General features: G+C 38.5%; 1 protein-coding gene across 6 annotated transcripts in view; it reads left to right on the top strand.

Annotated features, from left to right (window-relative positions):
• Positions 1 to 23,101, top strand: part of PLD1 (phospholipase D1) — a 228,099-nt gene extending 204,998 nt beyond the window's left edge. For 5 of the 6 annotated variants that reach the window (XM_033211717.1, XM_033211715.1, XM_033211716.1 and 2 more), the window contains 3 exons: positions 7,833 to 7,986; positions 17,548 to 17,665; positions 20,261 to 22,790. In XM_033211717.1, the coding sequence (XP_033067608.1) occupies positions 7,833 to 7,986; positions 17,548 to 17,665; positions 20,261 to 20,485 (497 nt within the window). In that variant the 3' untranslated portion in view covers positions 20,486 to 22,790. Of the gene's footprint in view, positions 1 to 7,832; positions 7,987 to 17,547; positions 17,666 to 20,260 lie in introns of all 6 variants that reach the window. The other variant, XM_033211713.1, reaches the window with a different exon arrangement.
• Positions 23,102 to 23,409: the final 308 nt, after the last annotated feature.

Genomic DNA, 23,409 nt, shown 5'->3' with positions numbered 1-23,409 from the left:
TGCATTTGAAAGAGACAGTAACACCATATCTAAAACATTTCTGAAGCTATCCTTTTCTCTTATGTCCTTTCTAACCCATCTGTTGAAATTGTTATAGATACGGAATAGGTGTATATATTCGTGGGGTACATACGACGTTTTGATACAGTCATACAATGTGTAACAGTCACATCAGGGTAATTGCAGTACCCATCACTTCAAGCATTTATCATCTCTTTGTGGACTAAACTATTTTTATTTATGAAGAATCAGAGGTACAGAGCAATTAAAGGGACTTCGTGAAAATTGCAGCATCCAGGGGCAGCTGTTTAACCCAGCAGTCCAATAATGTGCCAGATTTCACTAATTCTTTATTACTCCCTTTTTTTTTTTTTTTTTTAAATTTTAAAGCTATTTTTGAGATGGGAGTCTCGCTGTGTTTCCCAGGCTGGTCTCAAATGATTCTTCTACCTCAGCCTCCCGTGTGCTGGGATTACAGGCCTGAGCCACCACACCCGGCTATCCCCTTATTTTTATTTCCAATCCAAGTGCCCAGATTTCAGGGATTGGTGGGGGATAAATGAGGAGGGAAAGCGTATCTTAAGTGAGTACCTTGTGGTAATTCGTATGTGTTTACACCACATCCACCTAACCATTACCACAGATCTGAAGTTGTACGAAAGTTGAAATCAGAAGGATGGTAAAGTATTGCTGCCTCTATGCATGCCATTATTTTTCCTAACATGTATGTTTTGCATGTCATTAATTAGGATGTAGAGCAGTCCAACTTTGTTGATGTGCGTGGGTGAAGTGGGTATTGTGTACTAATGATAGGATGTAGTCCTACACTAAGGTCTGCAGTCTTTTCTTGTCAAGGATACACAAAGGATTTTTCCAAAGGTCTCTTCCCACTGACAGATTCAGGAGAGTTACTCTCCTAAATAACTTGTACATTCTACCTAAATTAGATTAGCTTGATCAGAGAGGTAGATGTTCAGCTTCCTTCTTTTATACACACAGAAAGCTTCATTCTTCCATCATTGAATTATTTTGACTTCTAATATTAATATTGTATAAAATGCATATTGGAAGTCCAGGATGACAGAGTATAAATAACCAATGAGATAAATGAGGTAACCAGTGTGGGGCATGTTATTTAGGGAGATGACCAACCAGATAAATGAGGTAACCAGTGAGGGGCATGTTATTTAGAGAGATGATGTCTCCCACTAATGGGAATTCTGCTCATCTGTTTCAAATAAAATGTAGTTTATCGGCTTGAATAAGATACTTTCCTATTATTCAAGAAACTAAATGTCATGGAATATTTTGAAAATTTTGGACAATAAATATGCTTTCTATTCGCCACCGAGAAAAGGAAAAATATCTCATATCTGAGAGTAGTAAGACTGTCTTATCTGGAACATGATTTGAAGAGAAAAGAAACAGTTCTAAAGCCAGAAATGGTGTAAACCACAGTATGGTGAGATACATACACACACCACACACACAGACACACACACACACATACACACACACACACACTTTTGATATTTGTATAGCACATTAAAAAATATTGTTCTTTTATCTCCTGGTCTATAGGGATAAAAGCTCTTTAGGAGTTTATTTTTTTCCCCCACTTGCACTAATACACAAGATTTCATTTATTTCTCCTGAGCTCCTCTGACTTGCTCTTCAAAAGCAAACCTCAGAATACTTTTGAATTAAATTTGACAATGACAGTAAGAAATAAAAACTATTGATGTTTTCTGAAATGGAAAAATGAAAATAAACAAAGCCACATATTTCTTCACCAAGATTTCAGAAGCCTTGAAGTAAAAACTGACAGATGTAAATATTGTTTTGAAAGGTCATTTTGACTTTCAGCCTCGTTTACTTTACATGAAGTATAAATACAAATTAGTTTTCGGTAACAGAGCTAACAGTTAAATAAATTTGTTGAGGTTTTTAATTGACTTATTTTCTGGAAAAGTCTCTAAACCCTCAAAGACTCCAGCTTATTTTGTTTAGCAATACTTGATCAATTTTGCACACAATTCTTACACATTCTCTTGAAATTGAGGACGTGGCCCTGGGAGTCTAAAGAGGTCTTACTTGCTAGTCCTTGGAGGCTGGATTCCTTTTTTCCTTCCCCAACTGCCTTAGAGAATCGATTTCTCTCAAGGAAAAAAATCCAAAGTTTCTTTTGTTCTTTTTATCTTGGTGGAAACTCAAGAATAAGCAGGTTTATTGTTACTGTTCTAACACATTCACCCTATTTAAGTTCCTAACACAGAAAACAGTATTTAAAATTCTCAGAGAGGAGTTTGAGAAGTTAGTTTGAGAATATTTTACAGGTGTTAAGCAAGTATTTAAACATTTAAAGGAGATTTAAGTAATGTATGATTAATTTTTCTTCCATAGCAAACTTATGCAAGAAAGATTGAGTAGCTGACATAAGAAAAATGACCGTTTATCTTCATTTTACTCCTCATGAAGAAATATTTGTTTTCTCACACTAAAGATCGCTTTTGTGCATAGCTTTAATTGCCTGTGGCCCTGGGTAACCCTGCTGGTCATGAAATCTGTGACCAACTCCAGTTTTCTTACCCATCTTAATTTTAGCCTTTAACCAGACACACATTTATTTGGTTTCCTAAACAAAGCCAAGCTACCCTTCAAGTAAGTTTTAAGCCTATCCTGATGACTAAGTGAAATGGTTGTGTTTAATGTTCACTAACCTGCTGCAGAGCGCAATAGAGAGATGCGAAACATTAATAAAACAACGCCACTGCCCTCCCAGAGATCACGGGCTGGAGGAGAGGCAGCTACTCCTTCCATATGAGAACAGAAACACTAGAATGGTGGCCGAACCAGAACAAGAAGGTTCAGGGGCAATCAACAAGTATGAGTAGGAGGAGAAACTAAGTCGAGGTCATGAGTCTCAGGATTTAAAGGGCAGGCTTCACTGTGGCAGATGAGAGTCTGGAATTGAAGGGCTGCCCCAGTAAAGAGGAGGATATTCCCTCATGTCTGCTTTACTTTTAAATGGATCAAAACAAAAATATGAATTGATGATGGATACAGGGATGAAGTGGTATACCAATGCCTGGTTCTTATTTTTAGAAATTATAATCTAGTTGGTCTGGTTTGGGGCCAGGCATCTGGTTTTTTTGGTTTGGTTTTTGGCATTGGTATTTTTTTAAAAGTTTCCTTGTTAGCCTTCCTAGGTAATGTTCATGTGTGGTCAGAGCTAAGAACCTCTGACCTGGAGGCAAAGGAAATACAAGTAGGTAGAGAAGACAGAATCGCCCAGTGTGCTCAATAGAATAACCAGTTTTCCTTTAAAACAAACTAAAACAGGGTAGAGTTGGTGCGTTCATTTTCCATTACTGCTGTAACAAATGACCACAAACTTAGTAGCTTAAAACAACACAGATTTATTATCTGACACTTCAATAGGTTAGGTTTAGTAGGTTTAGTCTTGTGAATCCCATAGGACTAAAATCAGAGTGTGAGCAGGGCTGTTGCATTCTTTTAGGGGCCGTTAGGGAGAGTCCATTTCCTTGCATCTAGAGGCTGCCCACATTCCTTGACTCATGGCCCCTTCTTCCACCTTTAAAGTCAGCAACATTCTATCTCTGAAAAACCCCCAAAAGTCTCAACCCATTCTTCTGTAATCATAACTCAGTCTGATTCCCTTTCACTTTTACAGACCTTATGATTGTATTGGGTCCACCTGCATAATCCAGGCTACTCACCCTATTTTTAAAGTTAGCTGATTAGCAACCTTAATTCCATGTGCAGCCTTAGTTCCCCTTTGCCATTGAACGTATATTCACACTTTTTGGAGATTTGAACATAGACATTTTGGAGAGCTGCTATTCTGCATACCACACAAGGATTCACAATTTCTGAGTGAGACACACAAAACAAGTACAAACCACAAAGGAAAGGAAAGATAAATCCAACTGCATTAAAATTCAGAAATTTCTTCATTAAAAGTACTGTAAAGAGAATAAAAAGATAAACCACAAACTGATATATTTGCAACCCATTTAATATACAGAGCACATAAAAAACTCCTATAAATCAATAAGAAAAAACAAATGTCCAAAGAAAAATGGGCAAAGCAATTGTATAGGAACTTCACCAAAAAGAACATACCCAAGCCTCTTAAGCATATGAAAAAATGTTCCTTCTCATTAACATGAGACAAATAGAGTTTTTAAAAATACCAGAGTGACAAACATTTAAAAGTTGGGCAATCTGAGTATTGGCATGGCTGTGGAGCAATACAGACTCCCCTCCACGACTACTGGGAGTATAAGTTGGAAAACATTCTGGCGTTACCTAGTAAAGTCATACACCCTGCAGCTTAGCAACCCACGCCTACATACAGAGCCTAGGAAACTCACACATGTCTGTACCAAGAAACAAATGCACAACTATGTACAGCAGAATTGTGCATCACAGCAAAACTCTGGAAGCAACCCAAACATCCATCAATAGCAGAATAAATAAAGAAATCCCTAGTATGTTCATTCAAGGAAAAGAAATGCATTACAATTACGTACAGATAAATCTCAAAGATGTAATACTGAATGGAAGAAGCAAATCTCAAAGGACTATCTGCTATATGATTCCATTTATATAAATTTAAAACAAGTCAGAAATAAACTCTTCCTTTTGTTGTTTAGGAAAACATTCAGAGCATGATGAATACAAAATTAAACATCAAGTCTTCCTCTTGGGGAGGGAAGAGTATGCATGGGAAGGTGCACAAAGCCTTCTGGGATGTGGTAATATTGTTTTTGGCCTGGGTAATAAATTCAGTGATGACTATTTTATTATTGCTTAAGTTTTACACACATGTTTTCATATAGCCTTTTGTATTTTGCTGTATTTCACAATTTTTAGACTGTTTTCTAATAGCAGACTCAGAATAGGTCATATAAACAACAAGGATGTTTATAGAGTGAAAGATCAAAACTCCCCTTATTTTCTTCTCTGTCTTCACTGAAAAGCACCTACTGTTGTTAACAGTTCAGTGTGTATCTTTCTAGATCTCTTGTTCTGTCTTCTTCCTCATATGTTATATAAAAATAGGGTAATACTACAACTGTTGTTCTGAATTTGATTTTCAGAATACAGGAACGAATGGAGGAAGCATTTACATCCATCATAGCTTATTATATCTAATTTATTCATTCACCTAAAATTTTCTCATTTCTTTCTTCACATACCTATTAAATAGTAGCCAACACACTTATTTAATGTGGTGAAGAGTCAGTGCTCTGGGTAACTCCATTTTGGCCCTTAAAATACAAGAACCACACCCTATGTCTAATAATTCCAGCTCAGAACGCTGGGAATGTGTTCCTCCCCGCGGGAGTGTGGGGGCCCACCGTGGTGGGAGAGGAATGGGGGCGGGTGGGAGAGTGTGTGTGTGGAGGGAGCTCTCCAGGCTGGTTCCCATCCCGGGTTCTCCGGACCCTAAACAAAGCAGTGATGTCAGTTCAGTCCAGCAGTCCCCGCCTGACAGCGGCCTCTGCTGGCTCCAGGGGCACAGTGAAAGTCCTTAAGTAGCACTATGGGTTCCTACAGTTCACACATGGGGCGATTAAGCCAGAGAGGAGGCTTCTTTAAACAAATGCTACGTTCCATCAAATGGTCAGTTCCTATGGCAGCGTTCTCCAGTGCAGATATTACAGAGTTAACAAGGATCTGATGATAATGCCAGTAATAATTAACATTTGTAGAGCAGCTTATAAATCATTAAGTGCTTTCACATGGTCTTACTTAATTCCCACAACAACCTTACAAGGTCTATATTATTCTCTGAATTTATGAAAGATTATGTTAAAGCTGAGAAAGATTAAGTGAATTGCCCAAATTAATGTTGGGTCAACTGTCAAGCTCAAAGATATAACTGCAAATTTTATAGCGTAACCACGATGTAAGTATATGTATAAAGGATGATTTGTTGCTAACAAAACAAAGTGTTTCAAAGATTCCCACTTTTCAGCACTCCAGTAGCATTCTCACATTTCTGTAGGGTGCTCAATCCTTTCTCTGTTACCCAGGGCACCATGGGGCACCACTCACATCCATAGTCATCATAGCTTTATGTATTAACTACATGACAATATTCTGGCAAAAGGCAGTAAAATCTCTTCAGGAAAGGGCAGCTTGTCTCATTCATCTCACCATTTGAGCTCTGGCAGGGCTGCTGTCACCTTATAGCTCTGGCTGCTCCAGTGAGAGGGCCTCCGGGATGCCTGTCCAACCTGACCCTTCTGCTCCACGTCTGAAGAAGCAGTGGAGTTGTTGCAGCTAGAGCAAGAGGAACAAGAATAGTCAGTTAGGCCCTTTCTGTAGTTTGTAGGACACCTCAAGGATTCAAACATGTGAATCCGCAGAGATTAATGCAAAAAAAAAAATGTGATGAGGTTCCTGAATACACAGCAGAGGACTGCAGAAAGTACAGGTTGAACTAATAGCAAAATATTTGCCCTTCACATGTGAAAGTCAACATTCTCAGCTCATCTGGATTTAAAAATAAAATGGATTCCTCAAATGAACAAGGTATTGAGCTAATAAAGAGAATTAATAATTTTAAAATATAGAATGGAGGAAAACTGATACAGAAGCTATTGGCATGCTACACAAGTGAGGGAGGCAAGAAAGCAGAAAGCCCAAAGCCACAAAAGACAATCTGTATTTGAGATTATACTCTATTGATTATGAAGGTACTCTTGAGTTTTGACATTCACAGTTATGTGACTATGAGTTAAAGTCTGCAGAGAGCCTGATTCTTAACTCCAAAAGCAAAGCCATCTTTCCTACTGAACTGGTAGGCATGCCTTTTTTCAAGTGCTTGATGATTATATCAGTTAGAATCTTTTGTGCCACAAGGTAGAAAACTCAACTAGAAAAAACAAAAAAAGAAAAAACTCAACTAGAAGTGTGTGAAACAGGAACAATGTACAAAATAAATTATTTCACGTAACAGAAGGTAAGAATATTCAAAGGTTGGCTAACTGAATGACTTAAAGACCCAGAATCTTTCTTCTTTTTTAATTTTTGTTTTTATGTTTGTTTAGAGATGAAGTCTTGCTCTTTTGCCCAGGCTGAAGTGCAGTGGTGCATTTATAGCCCACTGCAGACTTCAATTCCTAGACCCAAGCAATCCTCCTGCCTCAGCATTCCGAGAAGCTGGGACTACAGACACGCGTCACTCAGGCACTGACCACACTCAGCTAATTTTTAGAAATTTTTTGTAGAGATCAGGTCTCGCTATGTTGTCCAGGCTGGTCTCAAACTCTTGGCTTTAAGTGATCCTCCTTCTTTGGCCTCTCAAAGCGCTGGGATTTCAGACATGATCCACCATGCCTGGCTCTTTTTTCTGCTTAGCATTTTTTTTAAAGCTTTTTTGTTTGTTCTCTAGTGGTTGTAAAATGACTGCAGCAGCTCCTGGAATCATGTCTTGTTCCAACCCTTCAAGCCAAAATATCCAAAGGATGGAAGAGACAGAATCCATTTTTTGTGTTTATACAAAGGGGAAACTCTTTCTCAGAAGCTTTCCTTCATGTCACACTGGCTAGCACCATGTCAAGAGCCCATTTCTAAGCCAGTCACTAATAAAAATAATAAAATTACCACGGCTAGCTTAGACTGATTAAGATTCACCCCTGGGTGAGGGAGAGCCCTACCTCCCTAAAAACACATCTTCCCTTGATAACCTGGACAAAATTACGGTTTTGTTAGCAAGGACCAATTGAGTGGGGAGGGCAACCAACAGTGTCTGCGAGGTCAGGAAGGTTGTTCAGCTTCGCTGTTTCTCCTTACAGGCTCTGCCAACATAAATGACCGGAGTATGCTGGGAAAGCGTGACAGTGAAATGGCTGTCATTGTGCAAGATACAGAAACTGTTCCTTCAGTAATGGATGGAGAAGAGTACCAAGCTGGCCGGTTTGCCCAAGGACTTCGGCTACAGTGCTTTAGGTCAGTCCGCCAAAGTATGTCTTTCTGATGCATTTCCACTGCAGCAGTGGACCCAGCCCTGAACTCTGGCCCTGAGCACACGGGTCATCCTAGGTTCTTCTTCGTCTAAAACAGTGTGTCCCAGAATATAGGATATGTACCACCAGTAGTGTGAGAAATGACTTTAGGTGGTACGTGAATAGTTTTTATTTTAATAGCTTTTTATTACTGTCACGTGCAGTAGAAAAAACTGCAGTGGTAGTGCACTTGCAGCTCATTGCATCCTTGAATTCCTAGGCTTAAGCAATCCTCCTGCCTTAGCATTCCGAGTAGCTGGGACTACAGGCACGCGTCACCATACGCAGCTAAGTTTTTAAAATTTTTGTAGATACCGTGTCTCACTGTGTTGCCCAGGCTGGTCTCAAACTCCTGGCTTTAAGCGACCCTCTTGCCTTGGCCTCTCAAAGCAGTGGGATTACAGACATGAGCCAATTAAATACTAGTCCTTAACTGATTTAGGACTAGACCAGGTCAAACCCTCCAGCTTCCATTTAAGTTTTTAAAATCAAATTAATTCCAGTAATACAAGGATATAATAAAAATTATTGAAGGAGTATGCCAGTGACTGCTGGTGTAAAATTTAAATGTGGGAACTTCTGTTTTCAGGTTTAAAATGACTCCAGGTGTCAGACATCCCTGATCTTTGGCAAGAAGATGCTAATTTTAAACTAATCTGTGGTGAAGCAGAGAGTATACTGGGCTAGGAAACTGGACTCGTTTAGGCTGTGTGATCCTAAATAAGTCCATTCAATAAAGTGTTATTTAGAATTTTCTAGGGCTGGGCTGTAACTGTCCGCATCGCCTGTTGTCTATTCTCAACAGAGTGGTCCCTCTAGAACCTTCTAGATCATGTTGCTTCTCTGGTCACTATTGTCCAATGGCTTCTTATCTCACAAGGAACAAGTAATATAATCTCATCTCCTTTCACTCTTTCCCTTGCTCCCTACAGACACTCATTTCCCCACTGGCCGTGGAACACCCTAACTACTCTCCCAACTCTAGGCCTTTGCAGGAAGTCCACAGTTTTATGATTCTAGAACTATATTTTCCATGATGCAGTTTTGGTGCAGCCTGTATAGTGGGATGCAGCAGGTGGCCCCGATATAGTTAAGGTCAGGGCTTTATGCTCTTCTGGGAAGGGCACTGCACCGCAGCCTGTTGTTTTCTTTGTATTCATGCTCCCTTTTGGAAACTGGCTCACTTGCAGATGGGCGCTCAGTGAGCACTTAACTCCCTGCAAAGGCAGAGGCCACTTCCCTCATTCCTACTAGTCCAGACTTTGGCTTCCAAGACCAACATAAGCCTCAGTTGTAGAGACATTCATTCTGCTCTCTCTGTCCAAGTAGCTCAAAAAATCCATCCCTCAAAATCTGTCAATACCTTCTAACAATGTTTACTGCTGTCTTTATTGCCTTTGTTACTACTTGTTTTGCCAGTAAGAATATTTTCAAACCATTGATAATTCAATTAGCTTCTAATGTTAATTTGTTTTGTTTAGCAGAGGAGAATTTAAAAATTGGTACCCTGCCAATTAGCCCATTGATTGCCTACTGCAGCATATGTAGAAGACAAATGCTTCCTTTTGTAAGCTGGAATGTATGTCATATCTTTTCAGTTCCATGAGAACTTAAGAATTCTCTTTAAAGTCATGAGTTTCTTTATAACTTTTTAAATATATAATAATTATAGCAGGTAGAGGTTTTGGATTACAGCACATTTTTATGTACAAATTTGGCAAATACAGAAAACCAGTAAGAAAATTAAATTCATCTGTAATACTATTACCCTGTGCTAACAGTTTTAACATTTGATTTATGTCATTCTACTTTTTTGTTTATATAGATATTAATATACTGTATTCCTTTTTTAAAACAAAATTAGAATTTTGCAAGCTTACTTTTTTTATTATTTAAGCAAGGTTTCACACATTTTCCATGTCATCGAGTATTCTTCTATAATATGTTAATGGCTACATTATATTTTATTGTATGTTTATGTTATAATTCCTTTAATCCCTCATTGTTTGGCAGATATTTTTGCTGTTGTAAAAAAATGGGTATGTTTGTAGATACCTTCTTGTTCACCTTCTTAATTGTCTTCTTTGATCTCTTCTTGTTATATCACTAACAATATTTTAGAGGGCTTATTCCTTCTATCTTGACTGAGTTTATTTAATCTTCACCAATTTGTTAGATTTCACATGGAATTTCACCATTTTAATTAACATTTTTTAGAGAAAAAATGTGTTTATTAGCTATGTATAATTTTTTTCATGAATTGCCTAGCTTATTTGTGTCCTTTGCCCATTATGCTGGAAGGCTTAACTTTCTTTTTTTTTTATTATTTTTATACAATTAAGGAGTACAGGTACAGTTTTGTTACATGGATATATTGTGTAGGGGTGAAGTCTGGGCTTTTAGCGTAACTATCACTGAAATAGTGTACATTGTACCCATTAGGTAATTTCTCATCCTTCACTCCACCTCCTACCCTCCCACCTTTTGGAGTCTCCAACGTCAGTTATACCACTCTGAATATCCACGTGTATGTACTGTTTAGCTCGCACTTATAAGTGAGAACATGCAGTATTTGACTTTCTGTTATTTCATTTAGGATAATGACTTCCAACTCCGTGCATGTTGCTACAAAATACATGATTTCTTTTATTTTTTTCACTCAGTTGCATAAAGTTTTGTTTTGTTTTGTTTTTGTTTTTGTTTTTAATACTTTAAGTTCTAGGGTACATGTGCACAACGTGCAGGTTTGTTATATATGTATACATGTGCCATGTTGGTGTGCTGCACCCATTAACTCGTCATTTACATTAGGTATATCTCCTAATGCTATTCCTCCCCCGTCCCCCCTTCCCCCTCCCCACAATAGGCCCCAGTGTGTGTTCCCCTTCTTGTGTCCAAGTGATCTCATTGTTCATTTCCCACCTATGAGTGAGAACATGTGGTGTTTGGTTTTCTGTTCTTGCGATAGTTTGCTGAGAATGATGGTTTCCAGCTGCATCCATGTCCCTACAAAGGACATGAACTCATCCTTTTTTATGGCTGCATAGTATTCCATGGTGTATATGTGCCACATTTTCTTCATCCAGTCAGTCACTGATGGACATTTGGGTTGATTCCAAGTCTTTGCTATTGTGAATAGTGCTGCAGTAAACATACGTGTGCATGTGTCTTTATAGCAGCATGATTTATAATCCTCTGGTTATATACCTAGTAATGGGATGGCTGGGTCAAATGGTATTTCTAGTTCTAGACCCTTGAGGAATTGCTACACTGTTTTCCACGATGGTTGAACTAGCTTACCGTCCCACCAACAGTGTAAAAGTGTTTCTATTTCTCCACATCCTCTCCAAATGATTGCCATTCTAACTAGTGTGAGATGGTATCCCATTGTGGTTTTGATTTGCATTTCTCTGATGGTGAGTGATGATGAGCATTTTTTCATGTGTCTTTTGGCTGTATGAATGTCTTCTTTTGAGAAATGTCTGTTCATATCCTTTGCCCACTTTTTGATGGGGTTGTTTGTTTTTTTCTTGTAAATTTGTTTGAGTTCCTTGTAGGTTTTGGATATTAGCCCTTTGTCAGATGAGTAGATTGCAAAAATTTTCTCCCATTCTGTAGGTTGCCTGTTCACTCTGATGGTAGTTTCTTTTGCTTTGCAGAAGCTGTTTAGTTTAATTAGATCCCATTTGTCAATTTTGGCTTTTGTTGCCGTTGCTTTTGGTGTTTTAGACATGAAGTCCTTGTCCATGCCTATGTCCTGAATGGTATTACCTAGGTTTTCTTCTAGGGTTTTTATGGTTTTAGGTCTAACATTTAAGTCTCTAATCTGTCTTGAATTAATTTTCGTGTAAGGAGTAAGGAAAGGATCCAGTTTCAACTTTCTACTTATGGCTAGCCAATTTTACCAGCACCATTTATTAAATAGGGAATCCTTTCCCCATTTCTTGTTTTTGTCAGGTTTGTCAAAGATCAGATGGCTGTAGATGTGTGGTATTATTTCTGAAGGCTCTGTTCTGTTCCATTGGTCTATATCTCTGTTTTGGTACCAGTACTATGCTGTTTTGGTTACCGTAGCCTTGTAGTATAGTTTGAAGTCAGGTAGCATGATGCCTCCAGCTTTTTTCTTTTGGCTTAGGATTGTCTTTCCAATGTGGGCTCTTTTTTGGTTCCATATGAACTTTAAAGCAGTTTTTTCCAATTCTGTGAAGAAAGTTATTGGTAGCTTAATGGGGATGGCATTGAATCTATAAATTACCTTGGGCAGTATGGCCATTTTCACAATATTGATTCTTCCTATCCTTGAGCATGGTATATTCTTCCATTTGTTTGTGTCCTCTTCTATTTCCCTGAGCTGTGGTTTGTAGTTCTCCTTGAAGAGGTCCTTTACATCCTTTGTAAGTTGGATTCCTAGGTATTTTATTCTCTTTGAAGCCATTGTGAATGGGAGTTCATTCATGATTTGGCTCTCTGTTTGTCTGTTACTGGTGTATAAGAATGCTTGTGATTTTTGCACATTGATTTTGTATCCTGAGACTTTACTGAAGTTGCTTATCAGCTTAAGGAGATTTTGGGCTGAGATGATGGGGTTTTCTAAATATACAATCATGTCATCTGCAAACAGGGACAATTTGACTTCTTCTTTTCCTAACTGAATACCCTTGATTTCTTTCTCTTGCCTGATTGCCCTAGCCAGAACTTCCAACACTATGTTCAAAATACGTGATTTCATTTTCATTTATGGCTGAGTAGTGTTCTATGGTATGTGTGTACGTATGTGTGTGTGTGTTTTCTTTATCTAATTGTCTCCTTAAGGACACTTAGGTTGATTCCAACACTGTGCTATTGTGAATAGTGCTGTGATAAACATACAAGTGCAGGTGTCATTTTTATGACACCTTGGGTAGGTACCCAGTTGTGGGATTGCCATATTGAATGATAGTTCTATATTTAACTCTGAGAAATCTCCATACTGCCTCTCATAGAGGTTATACTAATTTATATTACCACCAACAGTGTATATGCGTTCCCTTTTCTCCTCATCTTCACGAACATCTGTTGTTTTTTGACTTTTTAGTAATCGTCATTCTGATTGGTGTGAAATGGTATCTTGTTGTGGTTTTAATTTTCATTTAGCTGATAATGAATGATGTTCAGCTTTTTTTTATGTTTCTTGGCCGCTTGTATGTCTTCTTTTCAAAAATGTCTTTTCATTGTCTTTTGCCCACTTTTTAATGGGGTTGTTTTTTAACTTCCTTTTAATGATTTATAAGTATTTGAAATATGTGTAGGATGCTTATTCCTTTGTCATATGTGTTGCAAATTTGGTTTGCCTGTTGCCTTTTAGTCATCTTTGGAGAATTTGGGGGAAATTTTTCAATTCTTATTAATCAAATCAATCTGTTTTTTTCTTTTTTATTCCTACCTGCCTTTTCCTGTATGCTTAGAATAGCTTCCTCAGCCTAAGATTAAACATTTACCTGTATCTTCTCCTGGTGCTTGTTTGACTTTACTTTTTACATTTAACATCTGCAGTGTATTTTAGTGTAAGAAGTGAGGTCGGGGTCCTGACTTCTTTTCTCAACTAACCAGCTGATCTGGAACCTTATGATATGTAGTAGGATTCTTTGCCTCTGTTTTCCACAGTCTACCTTTAAGATACACTGAATTGCAATCTATTCTGGCTTCTCGCTCATCACTCTGTTATGCCATATAGAAAGTCTGTTTACTTGCATGCCAGTGTGATACCATGTAATTAATGTGGCTGTGAATTGTAACACTACTTTTTGCCATACTGCTTCTTCAAATCAGTATTCTTTTTCAAAATAATCTTGGTTATTCATAAACATTGATTCTTCCACATGGACTTTAGAATTTTTTTTTTTTTTTTTTGAGACAGAGTCTAACTCTGTCGCCCAGGCTGGAGTGCAGTGGTGCGATCTCGGTTCACTGCAAGCTCTGCCTCCCAGGTTTATGGCATTCTCCTGCCTCAGCCTCCCAAGTAGCTGGGACTACAGGCGCCCGCCACCATGCCCGGCTAATTTTTTGTATTTTTAGTAGAGGCGGGGTTTCACTGTGTTAGTCAGGATGGTCTTGATCTCCTGACCTTGGGATCCACCCGCCTGGGCCTCCCAAAGTGCTGGGATTACAGGAGTGAGACACTGCGCCTGGCCTAGAATTGTTTACTCAAGTTCTCTCAAATTCTTATTAGTTTTATAAAATTGGAATTATAGCAGATTTATAGATGAATAAAAATAATTGACACCTGTATAATATTGAGTCATCTTGTTGAAGAACAAGGAATGGGCTTCAATTTATATGAATATTTTATTGTTCTTCAATAAAGCTTTAGATTTTTATTATTGGTGGGGAGGAAGATTATTCTACAGTAAAGAATTCATTTTTTTATGCTGATCCTATACTTATGCTAACTTTGTTTCTAGGTGCTTTTTCTTTGCATCTTTCAAATTGTGTTAAAGAGGCAGTTCTTAAACAATTATTTTCACTTTGCCCCAACGGCAATGCAGATAATATATTTAAAAGCACTACAAAAACGTTCTGTCAATTTTAGCCTCTTTTTATTAGGAAATATTCCCAAAGATAAATATTGTGGCCTTGACTACAACCATTTTTTTCACTTAAAAAATGCAGTTTCACTCCGTTTTCCATCTGGCCTATTTTAAAATAGAAATAGAGAGACATAGTTCAATGTGAAATCAATTCTAAACAGAGACAGGATCAAACATGTATTAAATTTCACAACTATGAGCTGAACAGTTCAAGTCCTAGAAAATTATCCAAACTTTGTAGATATAACCATCACTCAAGAGAAACCATTGTCCACACAATTAGGGCTCAGAATCATTTAAAGTGATAGATATGAGGAATGGAAAGAACAGAAATATTTGTTTGTGGTTTTCCTACTGTCCCACTTTTTGTGATGAATAAGCAAATATTAAATAATTTTCATTAAATACATCAACATAAAATTAAACTAGTTTTCTCTCAAACTTTAGTCCTCAAAAGAACACCCAGAGTACTTCACATTATTTTTACTCTGCATTTAATATAAATTTCTTATAATTAAAATACTGACGGGGAAAATAATATATTGCCTATTTTAGACTTATTTAAATACTTTTTCTACAAACAAGCCCTTACCTGATAGTTTGGTGGACACATTGGCTTATCTCTTGCTCTAATTTAAAAGCAAAGTCACAGAAAAACTCTTTCTGTTCATTTTCAGCTTCTTAAATCTTCTTAAATCTGGCCCAAATCAAAGGTATTATAATAATTGACTTACTGTCATCATTTGTACCGTCATTCACATTTGATGCAGTAAAATTTTGCTTTGGGTCTCAATTAGCAGCCAATGTCTATGTGCAAACATCTCTTAAATCTTTTTTTAAAAAAGTTATTCTCACGTAGTCTGAAGGAGGCATTATTTGAAGTGGAAACAGAAGTTTGAGGTTATAAAAGTCAAGAATCCTAGAAAGCCTATGGTGCCAGATCCATTAAAAAAAAAATTTTAGGCCGGGCGCGGTGGCTCAAGCCTGTAATCCCAGCACTTTGGGAGGCCGAGACGGGCGGATCACGAGGTCAGGAGATCGAGACCATCCTGGCTAATACGGTGAAACCCTGTCTCTACTTAAAAATACAAAAAACTAGCCGGGCGACGAGGCGGGCGCCTGTAGTCCCAGCTACTCGGGAGGCTGAGGCAGGAGAATGGCGTAAACCCGGGAGGCGGAGCTTGCAGTGAGCTGAGATCCGGCCACTGCACTCCAGCCTGGGTGGCAGAGCAAGACTCCGTCTCAAAAAAAAAAAAAAAAAAAAAAAAATTTATATAGTGGAAATAGTGCAGACTAAAACTAAAACGAGTGTCCTTTAATATCTACAGAATTGTACTTTTTCAGGAGTTGATAATGTTGGAGAACACTGGGAACATATGCATGCTTAATAGTGTATGTTTTGGTACAGCCTTTCTTGCAGTAATTTGCATATTCTCTGACCCAAGAATTTTAATTCTAAAATTTCTTCTAATGAAATAATCACAGAAATGTACAAAATCACATACGATGAATCAACTATGTTCACTGGAACACTGTTTGTAATAATGGGAAATTGGAAATTACCCAAAAGTCGGTAATAAAATAATTGGTTCAATAAATTTCACATGATGGGAAACTCTGCAGCCGTTAAAATGATGATGCAAATCTACATTTATTTAAATACAAAGAGGGTAACAATACAATGATGTCTAGTTGTTAAATCCGGTGGTCAATTCTTATCTGAATTGGACAGCTCTTCTTGACGTACTTCTTTGTGCGGTTTCAGGATCCCACATCCTCTGGCTTTTCTCTAGCCTCACTGGTTCCTCCTCCTCTCCCTTACTGTTGATGTGCACCCAGTCCTCTTCTCTGTCTGTACTCACTTATTTGGTGAACTCAGAAAAAAAAATACAGCCTTTGAGCACATGCGTGAGGACCATTCTTAGATTTATATCTCTAAACAAGCCTTCTCTCCCAAACCCCAGTTCCATTTATCTACTGCCTACTCAGCACTGCCACTTGCATCTTTAATAGATGTCTCAACAGGCTCAAAATCGAATTCCTGATCTCCCACAAACCAGCTCTACCCACAGAATTTCCTATCTCAGCTAAAGGCGACTACAGCTGTACATTATTGTAGTTGCTCAAGACAAAAACCTTGCAGTCATCTTTGACGCCTCACTTTTTGACACACCCTACGTTCACTCTGTCAGTAAAACCTGTTGGGTCTATCTTCATCTCCACTGCCACCCAGGCCCAAGCCACCATCGTATCTCACCTGGATTATGGGAGTAACTCCTAAATGGGCTCCCTGTTTCAACCCTTGCACCCTAGAGTGTGTTCTCAATACAGCAGCCGTATTTTAATATGTAAGTCAGATTCTGTCACTTCTCTGCACTAACGTCTACACTCTCCATTTCATTTAATATAAAAGCCAAAGCCCTTACAAGGCCAATTTTCCTATTGCTTTTTCCAGATAGCACAGTTCTTCTTGGTATTATTTCAGCCCATCAAGTATGTGGGAAAAGGACTTTGCCCTCAGTTTGAGTTCTAGCTCCATTACTAGTGTGCCTCGAGACGTTAGTTTCCCATGTACAGAATAAGAATCACCTGTCCTGTCTACCACACAGGATTAAGGTGAAAGTGCTTTTTAATCCTAAAGGCTTCTCTAAGTACAAGGGTTATTATAATTTTCAAATATCACTTCTAAAACTTGTCTCATTTGCTTGAGAAGTTTTTGTTATTCTAGTCCCCTGTACATAAGTATGGTCAATTCAGACAATAGTTCCTTTTATGTCAGGCACTCTGAGGATATGCGAGTAGCCAGGTCATAGTCTCTCAAATACTTTGCATATAAGTATATATATATTTGCATATATAGAGATAGGTATAATAGACATATATCCTGCAACAAACTGCTTTATCCCAGTTACTCAATGTGGAGGTCACTTGTATTTCAGGGTCGTCCTTGGCTATCTTGATGACCCAAGTGAGGACATTCAGGATCCAGTGAGTGACAAATTCTTCAAGGAGGTGTGGGTTTCAACAGCAGCTCGAAATGCTACAATTTATGACAAGGTGAAGTTCACATATTCCTCCCCCATTTCTTTTCACTGAATCTCATCACAAAAAGCATATTGTTATTTCTGCATATTATCGGTACAGGGTATTCGTAATACATGTAAAAAAACGAATACATTTCCAGGTTGTAATAAAATACCTCTTTGTGGACCCTGAAAAACAACAGCAAAAAGCATCATGGATTTTGGTTTAGAAAAGGCTTTAGCAGCATTCTAATCTCTCCTGTGATGCAGGAATACCATCAGCAGCATCCTTAGAACCTGATTACCTAGCCTTTGTACATGTCTAGTGACAAAGAGAAGAGGGACAGATGGCATCAGAAAATAAGCCACAGCTGAGTCCAGCCTAGCTCAAGTTGCTGGTATTATAACCTTGTGTATAGTGACTTGACTTTCTGAGTCTCTTTTTCCTCTCCTATAAATTGGAAGGAATATTCACAAGGGTAGTTATGAGGACAAAGAATAGTCTAGTGAATGTTTTTAGCACATAGTGTATAGTAAACAGTATTCATCCTTATGATGAAGCTTGTTAATATTAATAACAAGACATGTCATTTGTTGGACAGCTCTAGTTTTAGAAAGGTGTTTTAACACCAGCTCCATTTGATGCATACCAAATGTATCGCCTGTGAAGTCTACCCTTTGGTTACAATAAAAAATGTAGAAGAGTTAAGAGTTGTGTAACAGTGGAACAAGTTACTTCAAAAAGTAGCTAGTTGCCCATCAGGGAAAAATATACAAGCTGTGTTCTAGCCAAGACTAATTGACCATCTGTGAGAAGCTGGATAAGTCTGTGTTCTTCCTCATGATTTCCAGGTACAGACGTGAACCTCTTTTAAAAAAATTAGGGAAAATACGCAATTTTTGTCTTAGAGGTCCTTCCAGCAGAGAGACTTCTTATTCTTACTGAAACATGTCTACTATCTGTATAACCTTATTTCTTTTCTTTCTTTTTTTTTTCTTTAAATTGACATGGAGTCTCGCTGTGTTGCCCAGGCTGGAGTGCAGTGGCATGATCTCAGCTCACTGCAGTCTCTACCTCCTGGGTTCAAGTGATTCTCCTGCCTCAGCCTCCCGAGTAGCTGGGACTACAGGTGCCCACCACCACACCCGGTTAATTTTTATATTATACAGGCTGGTCTTGAACTCCTGACGTCAAGTGATCCACCCGCCATAGCCTCTCAAAGTGCCGGGATTACAGGCGTGACCCAATGCTCCTGGCCCCTGTATAACCTTATTTCATCCTGAGGACTGAAGGCTGTGATCAAATAGGTCATGTGCATAGAGTCATTAAAATGTAATTTTACAAATGCAACGCACAGCCTTATTTGGGTCCTGAATTTGGGGGAAAACATCTATAAAAGACATTTTGGGGATAACAGGATAAATTTGAATATGAAGCATAACTTAAATGACATTATATAATTAATTTTCTTAGGTGTGAGAATAGTATCGTGATTATATAGGCACATGTCCTTATTCTTAAGAAATACATGTGGAAGTATTCAGGGGTGAAGTGTTATGATATCCAAAACTCATTTTCAACTGGCAAAGTAAGTGTTACATATTAACAATTGATAATGCTATGTAAAGGCACAGATATGAACCTCTTTCAAGAAAAGTTAGGGAAAATATAACATGCAATATTATTCTTAGACCAGAATCTCCAGTGAAATCCAGGGATGATTATTATTAAAAAATTAACTTTAGGCCGGGCGCGGTGGCTCAAGCCTGTAATCCCAGCACTTTGGGAGGCCGAGACGGGCGGATCACAAGGTCAGGAGATCGAGACCATCCTGGCTAACACGGTGAAACCCTGTCTCTACTAAAAAATACAAAAAACTAGCTGGGCGAGGTGGCGGGCGCCTGTAGTCCCAGCTACTCGGGAGGCTGAGGCAGGAGAATGGCGTGAACCCGGGAGGCAGAGCTTGCAGTGAGCTGAGATCTGGCCAGTGCACTCCAGCTTGGGTGACAGAGCGAGACTCCATCTCAAAAAAAAAAAAAAAAAAAAATTAACTTTAATGTGGGGTAACATTAGTGTAATTTCTTGCCACTAGCCATGACTTTTTTAAATGGAAGCAAATCTACTTATTTGTAGCATATAAGATAACCAACTCTTAAATCAGGTCTGTGCTGTAACGTAAGACTAATAATATGCTTCTTTTTTTTTTTTTTTTTTTTTTTTTTTTTTTGAGATGGAGTCTGGCTCTGCCGCCCAGGCTGGAGTGCAGTGGCCAGCTCTCAGCTCACTGCAAGCTCCGCCTCCCGGGTTCACGCCATTCTCCTGTCTCAGCCTCCCGAGTAGCTGGGACTACAGGCGTCCGCCTCGTCGCCCGGCTAGTTTTTTGTATTTTTTAGTAGAGACGGGGTTTCACCGTATTAGCCAGGATGGTCTCGATCTCCTGACCTCGTGATCCGCCCGTCTCGGCCTCCCAAAGTGCTGGGATTACAGGCTTGAGCCACCGCGCCCGGCCAAGACTAATAATATGCTTCATACAACAGAGGTCTTGTCTGTTGGAATAATTATTTCCCATAAAGGGCATGTGCTCTCTTTTAAACTTTGCATTCATTTTTCTATTTATGTTCTAATCAGGTGTTCCGGTGCCTTCCCAATGATGACGTACACAATTTAATTCAGCTGAGAGACTTTATAAACAAGCCCGTATTAGCTAAGGAAGATCCCATTCGAGCTGAGGAGGAACTGAAGAAGATCCGTGGATTTTTGGTGCAATTCCCCTTTTATTTCTTGTCTGAAGAAAGCCTACTGCCTTCTGTTGGAACCAAAGAGGCCATAGTGCCCATGGAGGTTTGGACTTAAGAGATATTCACTGGTAGCTCAAGAACTTCCACCCTGAAGACCACACTGCACACAGTGACTTCCTGGAGATGTCATAGCCAAAGCCAGGCCCAATGCATTCTCGTATCCAACCCAAGGACCTTTTGGAATGACTGGGGAGGGCTGCAGTCATACTGATGTAAGGACTGTGAACATCAGCAAGGCTTCATAATTCCTTCTGCCTAACTTTGTAAAAAGGGGGCTGCATTCTTGTTGGTTGCATGTACTCTGTTGAGTATATACATATACTCAATTTGAGTATGTGTTGAGTAAAACACATATTCAAATTCCGTAACATACACCAAAACTCGTTTCCTTTGTAACAAGAATTTACCTATAACTGTGATCTAGGTTGCCAAAAGATGTCTGAATCTCCTTATTCTTCTCTGATCTTCATTTATACAGCCAGTGTCTAGCTGGACCTGCCCTCATCTTGCAGTTCGTACAGGCGCTGTTTGAGAAATTGTTTATTACTAGAAGTTGTAATGCTGCTTCAAGATTTTTCATGGTTACCTGGGATGCCCCTGCTCATCTGGTCCTGAAGTAGTAACATTCACCCAAATGAGGACATAGTCCTTATTCCTTTTCAGTCACTGTATGAACAAGGCAGACTTTAGCCTACACAGTAGACTGTGTTAGGCACTTCTGATAACATTGATACTATATCTTGACACCACGAAGCAACAGGAAGGAATAACTTCCAATATTGAGACAGAGATTTATTTCATTTTGCTCCCAAAGGCACTGACAAGATGAGTCCTTGTGATTAGGCCCATCTGATCAAATGTAAAAACATGCGTGGGATATTTGATGACATAGCAACCAGATAAAACTGAGCACACAGCCTTCGGAAACCCCCAAGGGGTCAAGGGGGATCAGATCCAGATAAGAGAAGATGATTCCTTCTAGTCCTATAAAATTTCCTGTCATCCTTAGCTGCTGGGTTGATTGAAATTTGATCTCTACATTTCCAAATCAAACCAGTGAATACAATTTGTCTTCTCAAGAGAATCAGAGGCATCGTAACTCTTACCAAGCTAGTATGAGTCTAACCTTGTTTGACATTCAGCTCTACTGCTACATTATCTTCTTTGAGAAAAATTAATTGATTATAAAATATGTGCTACTTCACTTGCATTATTAAATATACATTAACCCCTCTCACCAGGGCTTCCAGTGAAGTTACAATGCCCTAGTCTGTGAATTATCCTGGAAACATGTTTTTCCTTTTCGGATGATAGAGTACCCTTTGATAAACTAAATTTTACTAAGCAGAACAACTCTGACAGTCTAAAGAGTTAATGTGGGTTCTCATAAGGCCTGTACCTGTAAAACAAAGTGCAGGTGTAATGATTATACGTGTCTATGGATTACCTCGACAGACTCCCGTTTGGGTTGTTCTTCAAAGAAGCAAGCAGCTGATCCCTGCTTTCATGAAGCTAATACTTCAGTTGGAAAAATTAAACAGGAGCACACAGTCAGGGATAGGGGTTAGCAGAAGAGAGAAATGTGTCACATCAAGGAGAGGATCTCATAGCTAGGGAACATTTCACAAATAAGGTGAGATTTTGTAACCAATAATAAAAATGAATGTTTTTATAAGTAAATAACTTATTTTTCATATGGCTATAGATGGTAAAATGACTTCATTCTATAGTCATTGTAAATAAGAATTTGCTATTGATGAAAGAAGTTTAGACTGGTATTTGAAGTATTGAGTGTATGGGATCGCTAAGGATTTCTTAGATTTTATATTTAAATATTTTTTAAACCTTAGAGGAAACAACAAACTGGCTCTTGATTTTGAGCACCCTACTCTCATGAAAAATAGAAGGCTGAAAGGACCCTTTCCCTTATAAGTAATTTAATCCAATTTCTCCCCATTTTATACATGAGGAAACTGAGGCTCAGATCAGATGAGGACTCACTGAAATCCACTCAATATGTAAATGGTAGAGCTGGGACTAGCAACATTGCTGCAGCCTACTGTTGGCCTCTCTTTTCACTTTATCATTGCCCAAGAATGAGGATATGCAGTAAACAGATTTCAGGCAAGATATCTCTAAGCTGTTTTGAACCCTCTGGTATTTTGTATTTATGTGTTTGTCTGTCCCCCCTACTAGAATGTAAGCTCCATGGGGCAGGGACTTCACTGTATTTTGTTCATAGTGTATACCCAGAACCTGGACCAGTGCTTGGCACATAGAAGATGTCAATAAATGCTTGTAGAATTAATAAACACGGTGAAGGACAGAGCTAATGAAATGAAAATCTTAGCCTCATATAAGAAGTCTTACTACTGCTTTCTATGGCAATTTTCTTTTCTATTGCATCTTCGCAAAGGCAAGATGCTTATCTGCAAAGAGGTGATAAGATTTACTTGGAGGGATTTTATGGAAAATTCAGTGCAATAATTGCTTTTTTTTTTTGCAGTAGCAGTCTACATAGTACAGCATTCTGCAAAAATTGCATGAAATGTGGACACAAGATGTACTGTATGACTTAATTACCTGTCATTCTCTGACACCATTACTACCTACTAGAAGTTCAAATAATTTATCTTTAACATTGCAATATCTGATAAACCTTTTAAAATGTGAATAATTCAAAGCCTTGAAAATCTATCATGAATCTGCTCAACATTTCAAAGTGACTATTTTGAAATGCCTATAAATGCTATATACCTGACATCCTGCTAATTTCTGTAGTAATTTTTGTTTTCAAGAGGGAAAAATTCTGGTATTACAAAAAATGAATGATGGAAAGTGGCCATGGTCTATTAAAGCCATTCAGATTGGCCATGTTCAGTCAGTCATCGGAAGATAGCCTTAGCATAGCAAGTCTGGTGCAGGCGTTTTATCTAAATCTAGTGTCCAGCTCATGACTCACCCTTCAGTGGGATGTTT

The sequence above is a fragment of the Trachypithecus francoisi genome, unplaced genomic scaffold (genome assembly GCF_009764315.1).
Source record: "Trachypithecus francoisi isolate TF-2019V2 unplaced genomic scaffold, Tfra_2.0 Lachesis_group0, whole genome shotgun sequence".
Taxonomy (NCBI): domain Eukaryota; kingdom Metazoa; phylum Chordata; class Mammalia; order Primates; family Cercopithecidae; genus Trachypithecus; species Trachypithecus francoisi.
This window is presented reverse-complemented; position numbering and strand designations above follow the sequence as displayed.